Source organism: Alexandromys fortis, unplaced genomic scaffold (assembly GCF_014885135.2).
Source record: "Alexandromys fortis isolate MF-2015 unplaced genomic scaffold, M_Fortis_MF-2015_v1.1 scaffold_144, whole genome shotgun sequence".
NCBI classification, from domain to species: Eukaryota; Metazoa; Chordata; class Mammalia; order Rodentia; family Cricetidae; genus Alexandromys; species Alexandromys fortis.
This window is the reverse complement of record NW_026068021.1, coordinates 3,868,399-3,884,663: the sequence shown is the minus strand read 5'-3', so window position 1 is coordinate 3,884,663 and position 16,265 is coordinate 3,868,399. Positions and strand designations below refer to the sequence as shown.

The window sequence follows — 16,265 nt, the reverse complement described above, 5'->3', positions numbered from 1 at the left end:
CTACAAAGTTGAGTTCCAGGACAGCCAGGACTGTTACACAGAGAAATCTTGTCTCAAAAATCCAAAAGAAAAGGAGAGGAGAGGAGAGGAGAGGAAGGAAAGAGAGGGAAGGGGAAGGAAAGAGAGGGGAGGGGAGGGGAGGGGAGAGGAGGGAAAGGAAAGGAAAGGAAAGGAAAGGAAAGGAAAGGAAAGGAAAGGAAAGGAAAGGAAAGGAAAGGAAAGGAAAGGAAAGGAAAGGAAAGGAAGAATCAAGTCTCACATAACAAAGTCAGGAGTAGAGAAGACAGTCACTTCCAAGATGCCACATAGATGAAGTACAAAACCTGTGACCCAGGGACCCTAAAGACTACACGTTTGTCACAGCTGTGGGTCTCTAGGCAAAGGGATGTCAGGTCTCTGGGTACCAGGTGAGGACTTCACTACCAGCAGGAGAGGTGGGTAATGATCCAACAGCTCACAGGGCAGTAGCTGGCCTCACAAACAGTATGGGAAGTGTCAGCCCAGGGAGCTCTCGGGGAGGTGTGTAGAACACACAGGAGGTGTGGTTCCAGTCCCAAGGAAACTATAAAGCCTCCAAGGGCTCCTACCTCCTCTGATTTGGTTTCCCTGTCTGATAAACGGAAGTGGGCTCATCCACATGAACAGTGTGAGGCAGGGCTCACACTGCATCCTGCTATGCAGCAAATATCCTCCTCAAACTTTCTCACCCTGGAGTGAGGCCCTTTAAGACTTAGGAATGTAAAACAACTTATAAATCTCAGAAATTCCCTGAAATTTACACGGTTCAGAAAGCCTTGGAGGAGGGAGTTGCCTTAAGTAATAAAACTTGCTCTGGAGAAAGGAGACTGACTTGTGTGTCCAGCTACCTGCAAATTACTCAGAGAGCTCCAGAGCTGTGACTTTCAAGAGCTGTCACACAAGCTAAGGTGGACTTGCCTTTGAGTGGTCCCTGGCCCCGTCAGTATCACCTCACCCATACTCCTGTAAGTGACCCCAATAAACTCAATGGCTCACAAAGCTGAATTTTGATGTGGTCATTTGTTAGCTTTGTCATTGGCTGCCCATCTTGGTAGAGTAGATGTCGTGTTTATTACCCAGAAAGATCACACAACAATCCACAGTCAGGAACAGAGATGGGGGCTGGTGGTCAGCTCATTTTTCTCCTTTTTATCTAGTCCAGGACCTCAGCCTAGGGGTATGATGCTGCCCGTATCCAGGGTGGGGCTTCCCACCTCTGTTAACCTAATCTAGAAACTCCATCACAGACACACCCAGATGTTTGCCTCCTAGTGATTCCCGATCCTGTCAAATTGGCACTCAATATTAGCTATCATAAACACCAAACAGACAAAGCCACAGGCAAGAGCCACCGCAAGCATTGAGGGCCATGGCCAGAGTGCCACACTGTCATTTCCAAACTCTGAGTTAAAGCCGTTCTGGGGTCCTTTCCAGATGAAATCTGCACGGACATGAAACTACCTTGTGGTTGCAAAGCACTCCATCCGCCACCATCATTAGACCGCCCACTTTGTAGGAAATTCTAGACACGAGGAAAACTACTCTTCTCTTAAAGACCATTGCTGGTCATGCAGGCAGCTCTGGGCAGCCTGCTTCATCTCTGTGCTCAATGACAATATTAACATCCCAGCCTCAAGGAAAACACTGGTAGGTTCTTCAAGATAATGAACACCCATTACAGAGCCATGAGGTCCAGACCTGGCATCCTAGTTATTTGGGAGTCTGAGGCAGCAGGACAGAAAGTTTAAGGTCTGCCTAGACTACAGAGTAAAGCCTATCTGGAAAACTTAGCAAGACCTTGCCATAAAATAAAATAAAATAAAATAAAATAAAATAAAATAAAATAAAATAAAGATGTACCATAGAAGTCTATTCTATTCTAGTGCCTGCCTAGGATCCCCCAGTGAGGGGCTGGGGTGTGGTTCAGTGACAGAGCACCTGCCTAGGATCTCCCAGTGAGAGGGGCTGGGGTGTGGCTCAGTGGTAGAGCCTCTGCCTAGAATCCCCCAGTGAGGGGCTGGGGTGTAGCTCAGTGGTAGAGCCTCTGCCTAGAATCCCCTAGTGAGGGGCTGGGGTGTGGCTCAGCAGTAGAGTACTCACCTAACCTGTACAGACCCTAGGTTCAATCCCCAGTGCTTCAAAACAGAAAAAGAAGGAAGGAATGAAGGAAGGAAGGAGAGAGGAGAGAGAGAGAAAGAAAGAGAGAGAGAGAGAGAGAGAGAGAGAGAGAGAGAGAGAGAGAGAGAATATTAATATGGAGCCAGTATCATTAAAGGCAAGCTTCCAGTTTCAGATTCTAAGTTCCCATCCAAGTCCCTGGATACAGCCAAAGACTCACTAACCTCAGCCCAGAGTGAACCTGGCTTTATGAAGAAGAAAACTGAATCTGTTTCTGCAGGCCAGTAAGCTTCTCTTCAAATGAGGCCTCGTATTTTTACAAAAATGCTAATTTTGTTTTTCAACACTGCCTGAAAGGGAAGCACAGAGCCTCAAAGCCCTTGCCAGGCTGGAGAGGAGGAAGGGGGTCGCGAAAGCTCCCAGCAGCGGGAGCCAGCTTCCTTGGCTGCATATGACTCGGCAGACAGCGTGTTTTTCCCATCACCTGAGGCCCAGAGCCAATTTGTGCAAAAACAAGCTGCAGCGATAGGCGGGTGGGAGGAAGCGAGACCACACAGATAACAGGAGACAGCTGTGGGAGCCACGCTCAGGCCAGAGGCCGGAGTTTTAATTAGAGCAGCAGAAAATGGAGCTACTGGGTGAGGCACCTGGGCACCCTTCTGTTGGCTCAGGTAATGAGGTCCCAGCCGGGGGCGCAACACATGCTGCAAACACGCAATGCTTCCTAATTACCACACTGCCTGGCCCTGAGGGCTCAGTCATGCTCCCTCTTGGGGCATCCTATCAAGCACCTGGGAAGAGACAGGATGGAGCCCCAAGGGCCTCCACCTCCTTCCTGGAGCATCCCAGGGCTTCTGAGTACCATGGGAGCTGTGTTCTAAGGATGATGGGACTCCAGCCAAGCAGTAACTGTCCCACTTCACTGGGAGGTGTGAGGGCCTGCCTGGCTTCTGATGGAAACACTCAGCAAAAAGATGCATTTGCTGCCACCCTGGGGTACTTGCCAGGAGCATCTTAACTCTGCAAGGGGTTGGTATTGGGGAGATGACATTCTGGTTCAAGTCCCAACTTGGACACTTAATGCTGAGCCTGGAGCAAAGGGCAAGGGCCTTCCTTAGACTGGGCCCTGGAGTGCTCTTCTGTATATAACGGCCTCTGGAGACCTTTCTTCTGAGTATGGGAGTCTCAAAGACCACAGCATCCTACCAGGTAACTGAGGTCCGGGATAGAGCAGCAAGTGACTTCCAAAGTGCTGAGTCACAATGGGGACTGGCTATGGGTGCATTTGGCAGTAGAGCCAGGCTCTGAGAACAAAGAGAAACTCTAGGGGGGAAGTTGCCACCACAACTGGTTGCCACCTGGGCACCCAGCCAAGGACTGAGAGAAGAGTAAGGGCAGCATCACAACGGTGATGTGATGGTGGCAATGGTGGTGGTGATGGAGAGATAGATGGCTTAGCTGTAAGAGTGGATACCACTCTTGCAGAGGACAAGAGTTTGATTCCCAACATCCACATTGGGTGGCTCACAACTGCCTCTGACTCCAGCTCAAGAGGATCCAAGGCCTCTGACCTTCCTGTGCACACCCACATATACACACTTAATTAAAAATTTAAAAGAAAATTTAAAGTAGGCAGTGGTATTTCTGGTGATGACAGTGATGGCAATCGTGGCGATGATAGTGTTGGGGGGGTGGTAGTGATGATGGCGTTAATGCTGCTGAGGATGAGGGTGGTGATGGTGACAGTAATACACAGGTATACTTTGCTGCTATAGCCTTACAGAAATTCTCATAGTAGGTCTTATTACCCTCATTTGATATCCAATCCCAGAGAATGTCATCAAAGTCACAATGTGCACAACTCTCTCTAAAGACATTTTAACACATCTCAAGTTATAGCTAAGTGTAGTGCAGGAATGCAAGGGAGCTCTAGACCAGCGCCATTATTGGGGCCTCTCTCAGGCTCCCAACACCCACCAGAGCAGAGCCAGTCCCCTGCATATGGAAGTCACCCCAGGATACAGAGACCCCAAGTACAGAGTATTCTGGGGTTGCTCCCAGCAGTAGGGAACAACTCCCTTGGCTGCATATACCCGGGCTGCTCAATGTCCTCATCCCTATTCTGCTGGGAAAGGAGAGGAAGATATGATCTGTCATCACTGGGGTGACAACACGCTGGACCGCTGACTGTTTCTGATGTGTTGTGTTGTCTTCAGCAAAGGACAAGAAAGAAAACTGAAGCCGCAAATTCACACCCTGTGCAAAAGCTCACAGACAGCCTTCCACAGGAACCGACGAGAAACACAACTGTCCTAGAACTTATCAACTAAGCATCAGTGCATTGTGTGTGCGTGCGTGCACACATGCACACATACACTTGCAGGTGCATCTGTATGGATACACAGGTGTATGCATGTGTCTGGAGACCCACAGAGACTTCAGCTCTTGTTCCTCAGCTTCCGTCCGTCTTGTTTTTCTGTCTGGTTTGGAGCCAACAAGTAGAACAAACAGGCTGACCAGCAGTCCCAAAGACCAACCTGTGCCTATTACCTCTTGCCTCGGCTGGGATTACAAGCATGTGCTACCATGCCCCTGTTTTTTATGTGGGATCTAGGGATTGAACTCAGAAGCCCTTTACCAGCCGAGCCATCTCCCCAGTCCCATAATCCTCTTCTAAATAAAAGGATTTAATATAAATAAAAGGATTATCATCTTTCCCCTTTCCAAACTTGAGTGTCTCTGATACAGCTTAGAAGAACTCCAGGATAAACTGACACGAGCAAAATTGCTCAGCCTATGACAACGAGCTTGTCTTGACCCTGGATCTGGAGGGAGAGGCCATCAGGAAAGGAGGCACGCTTACCCTGCAAGGCATTGTTCACTTTATTCCACTCACGTGGGGAGAATTGGGGGGGGGTGCCTAGGCCATGGCTCAACGCCTACAGTCTTGGAACTCTGCCCTTGCCAAACCGCAGTGAGCCAGACAGAGCCGCTAAGCCTGGTTTCAACAAGACAGGGGAAGGCAGTTCTGGGAGCTTCACAGAGCAGCATCATGTGAGAGATTCGGGAGTGGAAGCCTCCCTGCCTGCTCCCTTAGGACCACTTCCTGGATCCAGCTCTGTGGCCAGGAACCAGAGTCTACTGTGTACATATGAAAAGTGAGTTTTCTTCTGTGGAAAACAACAGACCCAGAGCTCCATGTGACCCGCTCCTTCCACGGCCAGCTCTGCAAAGAGGTATCATTAAGCCAGCCATCTGCTTCCTCCGCTTCTTGGCCACTTGGCTGGAGATCGCACAATTCTAGAGTGTTATTAGTGACCTGCCTCTGCTATAAATGACCCAGACGGAGCAGGAACTTGCTGCCTACAATCGTATATCATGGAGTAGTGCCGGAAAGGCTAGGCCAGCTGAAATCAACTGTATACCTATACCATGTCCACAAAAGAGTGAATTAGGCCAGGTGTCGTATCTCTACCTACAATTCCAGCTGTCAGAAAGCCGAGGCAGGAGGATAACAAATTCAAGGCTTACCTGAGCTGCATAATGAGACCTTGTCTCAACAAGGCAGAAAGGGGCAGGGGAGATTGTCCAGTGGATAAAGTGCTTGATGTAGAAGCACAAGGACCTGAGTTCAAACCCCGGAACACATAAAAATACCTGGATTTCTTTAATCCCAGCACTCAAGAGGCAGAGGCAGGCGGATCTCTGTGAGTTCAAGGCCAGCCTGGTCTACAAGAGCTAGTTCCAGGACAGGCTCCAAAGCTACAGAGAAACCCTGTCTCAAAACAAACAAACAAACAAAATACCTGGATTCAAAGAGGGATAAGTCCCCAAGGCCCCACTCCTAGATGAAGAACCATAGTAGATGGTGCCTGAGAGAGGGGAATCAGTCTTCCCTGGGGAGGAGTCCTCTGATGGGCCATCCAGTCCCAAGTGGACCGCCCTAAACACATGTACGTATGAGTAACACTGAATGGGCTCCGTAGGGTGTGCATGTGTGTGTGTGCATGTGTGAAATAAATAGAGAAGGAATGCCAGGAGGAGTTGGAGGAGGAAGAAGGGGTATAAATGATGTAAATATAGTTTACTCATGTATGGAATTCTAAAAAAAAATTTAAATTTAAATTAAATTACACACTTATAATCCCAGTCCTTAGGAGGCAAAGAGAATGGACTCTGAGGTTCACTGGCCCCCCGGAGGCTCAATGACTGTTCAGCCTAGACAACTGGGTGAGTTCTAGGCCAATGAGAGACCCTGCCTTAGAAAATTAAAGTATCTAGTGCTTGAGGATGACAACCTAGACTGACCTCTGACCTCTCCATGCACATACCCACATAGGCATGTGCACACATACACCTGCACACACACAAGAACATGTCCCTGTACATACACAGAAAGTGGGGGACAGAAGAGACGGCCTGTCTGTGTTAAAATCCACCACGGGACAAGTGAGTTCCTATCTAAGAAGCAGAAGGGGGCCACAGGGGCGCCCATGAAGATCCATCCAGAGTCAAGTAATGGTCCTAGGGTAGTCTGCAGAAAGTCACCTTTCACTTTGAACCCTTCTCTCTGCACCTGCTGAGCTTTGGACTACGTGAATGCCACACTCATTCAAAGTCAAGTTTCAAATGGCAATGGACACATGAGCTCAAGTTAGAACAGGGACAAAGCTGGGGAGACAGCTCAGTCAGTAAAGGGTTTGCCCCATGAAGTCTGAGCTCAGTCCCTAGCACTGTAGTAAGGAGCCGGTAATGACAGGATTACATGCTTGTAATCCTGGCACTTTGGAGAGGGAGACAGGTGGATCCCTAAGACTCACTGGCTGGACAGCCTACTTGAATCATTAAGTTCCAGGTTCAGAGGAGGCTGGGTTTCGAAGCACACGATGGATGGACGGTAAGGAATGACCCCAAGGCTAACCTCTGGTTTACACATGGACTTGCACACACACGGCAGGCAGGTAGGGAGGGTAGAATATTCAGTCAACTGCTTACCCCTGGTAAACAGAGCCGTTTCCCCAGGCAAACACTGCTACCAGCTGGACAAGGAATCCTGTGACCACCATGCCCAATACCATGAACTGGCATGAACTGAGAATTGCTTTTCTCAACACTTCCAAAAACTCAGAATCAAGAGGTGGACTCAGGCTGTACTCCTCTGAAGCTCTAGGAGAGGCCCTTCCTGCTTCTTAGGGTCCTGTGATGCTAGGCATCCCTTTCTGGCCACCACAACACTCCTCTAGTTCTGTGGCAGGGAGCCTCCGCATGTGTCCCAATCTTCCCTCACCCCTCGCAAGGATGCCACTTAGAGTCCCACCCGTATCCTCAAGTGTGAGAGAGCAGTCCTCAGAGCCCAACACCCACCATTTCTATCACATTGTCTGTGCCCGCATACAAGTGTCAACCATGACCTTGCCTGTGAACTGAGGATGTTCCCCTTTGAAAAAGAGGGCGTGGTGCGGGTCACTGAACCCTCATCTGAGATTCCAGCCATTCCTCTGTGTGTGGTTTGCCCTCATTGCATGTGGCCTTATGGGGACAGAGGTGCTAGGATATATAGCCTGGGGAAGGTTAACTGAGGGGCTCTACACCCATGCTCTGTAAGCCCAATGAGCTCCCTGAATGCCCAGGCGAGCTTTGGTGAACTTGAACTTTGTCACTAGAACCTTAACAGGAGCAGGTAGATGACATTTATATGTTTCCAGGGAAGGAATTCTTTCAACATCAAGTTAATTGCATCTGATATCCTTCTGTGCCAAGCGAAGGAGCATTCTCAGGTCCCAGGGTTTGGTTCGTGTATACCTCTGAAGAGGCCTTATTCCCTGCCAAACCAGGGATGACCAACCATACTGGCTACTTTTCTAGTCAGCACTATCAAACCCCTGACAGAAGCAACTTAAGAGAGAAGTCTTTAATTTCAGCTCACAGTCAAAGGAGGTCAGCTCCCTGGGGCAAGGGAGACGGGATGACCTGGGTGTCTCTGCACGGAAGTGGGAGCTTGTGGTTAATACATTCACATGTTGGTAAATCAGAAATCAAAAAACATGAGCCAAAAGTAAAGGAAAGCTATACCCCCTCCCCAGAGACCCACCTCTGACAACCATGCCCCAGGTCGTAGCTTCTTCAAACCCCTACAATACCAACTCCAGCTGAACATCAAGAGTTCAAACACGTGAGAGCTTGCAAGATGGTTCAGCCGTAAAGGGGCTTGCTGTCAAGCCTGGTGACCTGAGTTCAATCTCCAGGACTCACACAGTGGAAAGAGAGAAGCAATTCCTGAAAGCTGTACTCTTACATATGTGCACACCCTTCTCCACACAGATAGATAGATAGATAGATAGATAGATAGATAGATAGATAGATAGATGATAGATACATACATACATAGATGATAGATAGATAGATAGATACATACATACATACATACATACATACATGATAGATAGATAGATAGATAGATAGATAGATGATAGATATATAGATACATAGATAGATACATGGATAGATAGATAAATGGACGGACGGACAGACGGACAAATGAATATGGACAGACAGATAAATGTGAACACTGAATAAAAATGCAAACAAAAGTTGGGACACCTAAGCTTGTAGAATACACTTCACATTTAAATGCTAACAAAGAGGAGTCACTGGCCTCCTATGTTGGTTGATGTAGACAGAAAAAAAACGTATTTTTGAGATGGGTTTCATGTCATCTAAACTGGCTTCAGGCTAGCTGTGCAGCTGAAAACATGCCTTGAACTTCTGATCCTCCTGCCTCCACCTTCCGAGTGTCAGGATGACAGGTGGGTACCATGCCTGGTTTATGTGAAGCCTCACACTTACACAGCAAGTACTTAACCGTCTCCCTACCTCCTGCTCTTGCTTTTTGAGACAGGCTCTAGCTCACGTCAACCTGGATGGCCTTGAACTCACATCAGTCCTCCTGCCTCAGCCTCCCAAGTGTTGAGATTACAGGCATACACCACCACGCCCAGATAAAACTTTCTGGTTTTTCTAATCATTTATACAGTGAACTTCCCAAACAGCCCTGGAGCCCTTCCTGACCCCCAGGTTTCTCTCGATGAAATAACAACTTCCCTCCTACTCTGCTGCCCTGATTGTTTCAGAGAACACAAGGCCTACACCGGCATATGGAAGATGCTGAAAAATTCAGCCACATGATCGGAGAAAAAGGCAGTATTGCTGTATCTTACTACAAGCCAGAGCGTACGGAAGTTGTGAACTCCGACCCAGGACCAGAACCTGACTCCTGTACTGGTCCAGATGAGCACACACCTATGTACTGTAGACACTGCTCCTTCCTTGGGAGCTCACAAGAAGCAATCAATAACCTGCCTCTCCCAAAGCCAGCATCCCCATGGCTGCCAGCGTGACTCAGCCAGGAGGGCGAGTGTGTAAACCCGGGCACGCCTACCTCCGTTCGTTGTCATCCAGGTGTGAGAAGAGCACGTTCTTGGAAATGGCCTTAGCCAGGGCAGTCATGGTCTTATAGTCCTTGGGAATGACCTGGGGAGAAGCCAAGGAACAGACAGTTTAGCCCCAGGGACAGAGCTAGCATCCCAAACTCCTGCTAGAAACTAAGGGATAATCCATCCTGGAGCCCCTATCCTGCCATCCTCATGAGACTAGGCTCCGGCCATGCTAAAAGAACACCAGGGAGTGTCACACGTGTTTCACTTTAAATGAATTAATTAAATTCATTCATTTATATATTGGGGCAGGGTTCATGTGCCATAGTGTTCATATGGCAGTCAAATATCAACCTGCCAGAGGCAGTTAGTTCTCTATTTCCACCATGTGGATTCTAAGTATCCAATTCAAGTCATTAGGTTCAGTAGCAAGCACGTTTACCTGCTGAGCCATCTTGCCAGTAAACCTTTAGAAAAATTTTAAATAAATAAAAAGCAAGAAAACTAGAGCAGCCCAATAAGAGGCTTGGGAAAAGTCTAATCTTTAGAGTTTGGAACTGTCTGGGGCCTGCGGCTCTTTAGAACTTCACAGCCAACCTAGAAGGTGCCAGAAGACACACAGTACCTTTTGTTGTTTTTTTTTTCTCACTGAATTTGTAGAAAGATGATAAGCAGATGTTTAAATATTAGAAAGCTGGAAGTGTAGTAATATGGTCCTTGCCTAGAATCCCCCAGTGAGGGGCTGGGTGTGGCTCAGTGGTAGAACCCCTGGCTAGAATTCCCCAGGGAGGGGCTGGGTGTGGCTCAGTGGTAGAACCCCTGCCTAGAACCCCTAGTGAGGGGCTACAGTGTGGCATAGTGGTAGGTAGAGCATCTAGGCATATTCTCTACCACTAAACCACCATGCCCGTAGCCCCTCCCTGTAGGGTTCTGGGCAAACACTCTATACTGTGCCATGACCCTCACCCATTGAGCTGTGGAAGCCATAATGGATGCATGATGGATAAGTTGCATCCATGTTTTAATCTGATCTCTAGCTTTCTTAGATGACCTTCTCCTGTTCCAGGACCTTGTCAGGTAACATTCAGTACCCTCTCCTCTTGGTCTCCTCTGATCTGTGACGTCTCACTGTTCTCTGCTTTTGACTGCGCTGGAACTGGGCACCACATGGCACTCTCTGCCTGTGGCCCTGGACTATGGAACGATCTGAAGCTTTGCACACAGTCAAACTGTAGCTCTACGAGTGGGGAAGAAGATCACAGAGCAGAAGTGCTCTGAGGACTTTCTTTTGTTCTGATCTCCTGTGTAGCCCAGGCTGGCCTGCATCGCAGGCCTGCATCACCATACCCAGCAGCTTCCGGACGATTTTACCATAATGCAATATTAGTTTTTATCCTCCACTCATACAGTATTAAATCCTGGGACAAAGGCAGCATGGGGTGGATATATAGAGGCTGCGGTGTTTCTGTTTCTCAAGATGAGAAACATGCTTGCTGATGAGTGTGACATCTGCACAGCGCTGTGAGCGATCAACACTACCCAGCTAGGCAACGGAAAATGACTAAAACGGTACAATACGCTGGGCTGTGTCTCCCAAATTCCCGCGTGGGACCCCTGAAGCACCCTTGTGGTGGGATTTGCAGGCCAAGCCTGTGTGGGATGTTTGGGTTGGTAAGGTATGAGCGTGGAATCCAGGCCTCATAACTTAGTGCCCTTAATGGAGACTAAAAGGCACGTAGCACGACAGAACTATATCCTGTCTTGTACTGGAGAACCTATCCCTCTTCTCCCCCAAGATCGTTCAGGTCTTAAAACCACAGGGAGCTGCTGAGACACCCACCCCCGCCAGAAAAGCCACGCAAACATTACTTAGTTCATAGTGGCAATGATGACAGTAATCCTACACATCAAGTCTCCCCTCCCATGGGGCCGCGTGCTCTACGCAGACAAGCAATCTAGATCATCAGGGCTGACAGGGACATCCCAGGCGTATGTGGAAATACAACGGGGTTCTTTACCTTCCTCACATAGGAGACAGCATCCTCCTCAGTGTAAACCTCAGCACTCACACCACCCCGCCGGCGGCGTGCCTTTACCACAGGGTTCGGGGGTGTTGGGGAGATCTCCTCGTCATGGGAATCAGACTGTGAGTTTGACTTCTGCCGAGCCAGGATCTGCCTGTTTTCCTCCTGTGAGAGAAGAAAGGGAAGGTGAGAAATTGGCTGTCATCTGAGTGTGGTGACTGAGACCATCATCCCAGCTGCTCAGGAGGCTGACACAAGGAGGATCAGAAAATTCAAGGCCAGCCTGGACTGGAAGTGAGATCCTTGTCTCAAAAAGTCAGAAGAGATCTGGGGATGTAGTTCAATAGTAGAACAATACCTTCCTAGAATCTACCAATGAGGGGCTAGGGTGTGGCTCAGTGGTAGAGCACCTGCCTAGAATCCCCCAGTGAGGGGCTAGGATGTGGCTCAGTGGTAGAGCCCCTGCCTAGAATCCCTCAGTGAGGGGCTGGGATGTGGCTCAGTGGTAGAGCCCCTGCCTAGAATCCCCCAGTGAGGGGCTGGGGTGTGGCTCATTGGTAGAGCCCCTGCCTACAATCCCCCAGTGAGGGGCTGAGGTGTGGATCAGTGGTAGAGCCCCTGCCTAGAATCCCCCAGTAAGGGGCTGGAGTGTGGCTCAGTGGTAGAGCCCCTGCCTACAATCCCCCAGTGAGGGATTGGGGTCTTAGCTCTACACTAGAGCACTGGCTTAGCATGTCCAAGGCCTTTTACCCATTATCTCCAAGAAAAGAAGTCGCCAAGGAGCAACTGTCAGAGCAAGCCTCGCCTGCTCATGGAGACAGGGTCCCCAGGGTCTTCAGGATGAAGCAAATGACTCACACCTCACTCCACAAGCTCCTCCTAATCATCATCATCCCTGGAGGACCTGCCTTCCTCAGATACCATTGATATCTCTTCTCCTACTGCCCCTGGTGGTGAAAGTCATCCCTTCAGGACCCATAACCACTGTGGTTAGCCCCTCTCTCTACCATCCTTCCAGACAATGGTCCCTCTCCCATCAGGCCCTGGGCATCTCCACATTCCCTTACTCTCAAATGGGCGACTCTGCCAGCCACAATGCCCACCTCAGACCCTCTTCTCTTCATTCCTGTAATGAGAAACCTCTGATATTCTGAAGCTACCACTGAGTGTTTTACACTCTAAGGGGTACTCCACCCACCCTGAACCTTGGTCATCCACCTGGAATCAACAGGACAGATCTGTGCTGCCTCACTCTCTCCCCACCATATGGCCATTTGCTGCTCTCTCAGGTGGCTGCTCAGCCCCAGGGCCTTAGCGCTTGCTGATCTGGAGTCCTAGCATGCCTAGAGCATCATGTGGCCCCACCTGCCATCTGGAGGCTTGTGTTCTATCATTACTTAAACTGCAGTGACCTACTGTCATAAAACAAATAGGGTTCCCTCTCTAAATCCATGTCCACCTCAAACCTCACCAAGAAATCCATTTCTCCACAAAAAAAAAAAATGTGTCTAAGGATGGGATTAAACAAGATCATAGATGATCTAAACAGGCCCCCAAATCTGATGGGAATGTATCTGTAAAATCCAGGGAAGATGATATCAAGACAGGGCGAGGCCACGAGAAGATGGAGATAGAGATTAGAGTAACACACCTACAAGCTGTACTGTGGGACACCAGAGCCACCAGTGGCAAGAAGGACCCTCCCCAGACCCCTGAGTGGAGCCCTGTGACTCCTATCCTCAAGAGTCCTGGCCTCCACAGCCCTGGGGCTGCCTCAGAGATGCAGCCCTGGCTCAGGGAAAAACACAGAGTACATGATGCTAGAGAGTTGCCCCCTCTGCCCTTACCCCCAGGGAGCACGTGAGTTCCAGAAAGCGGGTTCTTGCTCAGGCTGTGATCTGTACTTCTTCATGTATGCCTCACCCTGATCTCAATAGTGGTCATCTTCCCTGAACCTCCAGAGAGGGGTCTCAGTTGTGGAGGATACTCAACCTGAACCCCAATTCTGCCGGAAGAAGTGGAGCCCAGAGGAGGTGGGCCACCAATTCTACCATTCATGCCCCTTCCTCATCTTCCTTATCCCTCACAGCTCTTTCAACAGCCCTACCCAGAGCACTCCCAGAACCTTGAATGCCCCCACCACCATTCCTCTCCAGCTCTGTCAGGAGTCTTCTTAGTAGAACAAGATGGCAGGATGTCCTTCGTTTTTCTTAGAGAGAGCCGTGACCATCCCACAACCCACGGTGTCACCTCCTGTCCTCTATCAACTGCAGTCTGGAAATATTAAATGGAAATTTATAGAACTGAAGAGTTCCTATGTTGTTTGTTGTTGTTGTTTGATCATTTTTACAGTGCTAGCAATGGAACCCAGGGCTTGACACATGTTAAGTTAGCACTCTACTACTAAGCCATGCTTCAGCCTCTCACTGGGGGATTCCAAGCAGGTGCTCTACCACTGAGCCACACCCCAGCCCCTCCCTGGGAATTCTAGGCAGGTGCTCTACCACTGAGCCACACCCCAGCCCCTCACTGGGGGATTCTATTCAGGTGCTCTACCACTGAGCCACACCCCAGCACCTCACTGGGGGATTCTAGGCAGGGGCTCTACCACTGAGCCACACCCCAGCCCCTCACTGGGGGACTCTAAGCAGCCCCACTGGTCAGCCTTACAGACTAGGCAATGGTGGCACACACCTTTACTCCCAGTAGTTTCACTAGTTTGCCATAGACCCGGGAGGTAGTGGTACACATCTTTAACCCCAGCCCTAGGAAGGAATATAAAATGGGAAGAGACAGCTCTCAGATACAGTCTCATTCTGAGATTCCTGGAGGCAGGGTCTCTATTTCAGACTGAAGTAGAGGTAAAAATCAATGGCTTGCTGTTTTGCTTTTCTGACCTTCAGGTTGAACCCCAATATCTGTCTCTGGGTTTTTATTATTCATGCTACAATCCACCACTGAACCATGCCTCTAGCCCTACGTTTGCTTTTATTTTTAAACAAGGTCTCACTACGTTGCCCATGCTGGTCTTGAACCCATAATCCTCCAGCCTCAGCCTCTGGAATAGCCAGAGTTGCTTCTCATCCTCTTCCCCACAACCCTCGTGACTTCTCTCGGCTCTTGAAACATCCCCAATCCAGAGCCCTTCCTGTGTCATCAACATGACAGAGTCTTCTACCAGATCGGAGGCCCCCGGATTCCCCCAGGGCATCATCGGTGGGGGTGGAACTTGGTTAGTTGATTGATGGACTGATTGCCTTCTCACCAATGCCTTCGAATTGTCTGTCTGTGTTTAATAGTCCCAGACAGAACCCACCCAGTGAAAGGCTGAGACCACAGCTCCAAGATGGCCATCTTTAGATATATAGTATGTAGGATCCTGGAAGATGACTGCAGTGCCAAGCAAAGCCAAGGCTGGGTCCCTTCCTGTGGTTCTAAATCTCCTGCCATAACTTAGAAAGAAAGAAAGGCTGACTATGAGAACTCAAGGTACCTTAGCTTTCTGCAGGCTATGAGGTTTGTAACAACCTAGGCTGTCCCTGTAAGAGCAGGATTAGGGGTGTGGCTCAGATAGAATGCTTGCTTTCAGAAGGCCCTGGTTCCATCCCCAGCACCACGTAAAGTCGTGCACCTGAAATCCCAGTACTCAGAAGGTGGAGGAAGGAGAATCAGGAATTCAAGGGCAGCCTCCATTACATAGCAAATTCAGAGTCAGCTTGAAATATACATGAGATCCGGTCTAAAACAAAAACAGGGCCCTAACGTGGAAAATTCCAGCTGACCTTTGTGGGAACTGGAGCATAAGAGACCTTGTCAAACAGACCTGAGCAGGCATAGCTGCACCAGGGGTGCCAGTGCTCAGCCAAGCCCCGCCAGCACCGTCTACAACTCCCAACCTCGTCTTTCTGACATGTGACAGCTGAGGCCCCCTCCTCCCAGAGGTGGGTGCACCGGGCTACCTGCCACTCTAAACGAAGGTTCCACATCTCCACCTATTGGCATGGCTAGGAGACGGGGCCCATCACCCACCCTGGCACTTTATCACCCTGACTGGCTGAATCTCAGTGCCTCGGATCAGTGGATCCTGAACACCCAGCCAGGAAACCACAAAGAACGCTCACCACAGTTCTACAAAGCTGTTTAAAAATATCTCTTACAGAATTTCCCGCAAGAAGACAGCAGGTGGGTGAGGCCCCTCCCCTCCCTCCAGACACTCCACTCTAACGATAGTACATTAAGTATGCGCATATATAAAATCGACACCACCGAGGGGAATGGGAGAGACTCCCGCCATCAAAAAGTTGCAGGAGATTCCTGGGAAAAGGACAGGCAACCCGGGAGTGGGATCCAGGACAGACGTGGGCTTCCCTGGCTTCAGAAAAGGAGTGGTGTGCCCTGCAGAACCCCTGGAACACAATGGAGCCCAGAGCAGACCCCATATGAAGACGGTAGGACCAAAAACCAGACCCTGGGCTGGCCCTGCACCCGCTCCGGCTCCACAGGCTCTCATTGCTTCTCTTGGCTTAGTTTTTATTATGGAAATGTTCAAGATAATACAAAAGTATGACTCACCAAACACCCAGAGCCCAGATCTACCCAGGATCAAAGGAGACCCATTCCTCTTCCACCACCCCCCCTTAGTCACACACATACCCGAAGAGAACCCAACACT

General features: G+C 49.5%; 1 protein-coding gene across 3 annotated transcripts in view; it reads right to left on the bottom strand.

Annotated features, from left to right (window-relative positions):
- Prkar1b (protein kinase cAMP-dependent type I regulatory subunit beta) overlaps nucleotides 1-16,265 on the bottom strand; it is a 118,439-nt gene that overhangs the window by 83,987 nt on the left and 18,187 nt on the right. For all 3 annotated transcript variants that reach the window (XM_050163254.1, XM_050163253.1, XM_050163256.1), the window contains exons 3-4: nucleotides 11,588-11,758; nucleotides 9,575-9,666 (exon numbers count right to left, since the gene is read on the bottom strand). In XM_050163254.1, the coding sequence (XP_050019211.1) occupies nucleotides 9,575-9,666; nucleotides 11,588-11,758 (263 nt within the window). The remainder of the gene's footprint in view (nucleotides 1-9,574; nucleotides 9,667-11,587; nucleotides 11,759-16,265) is intronic.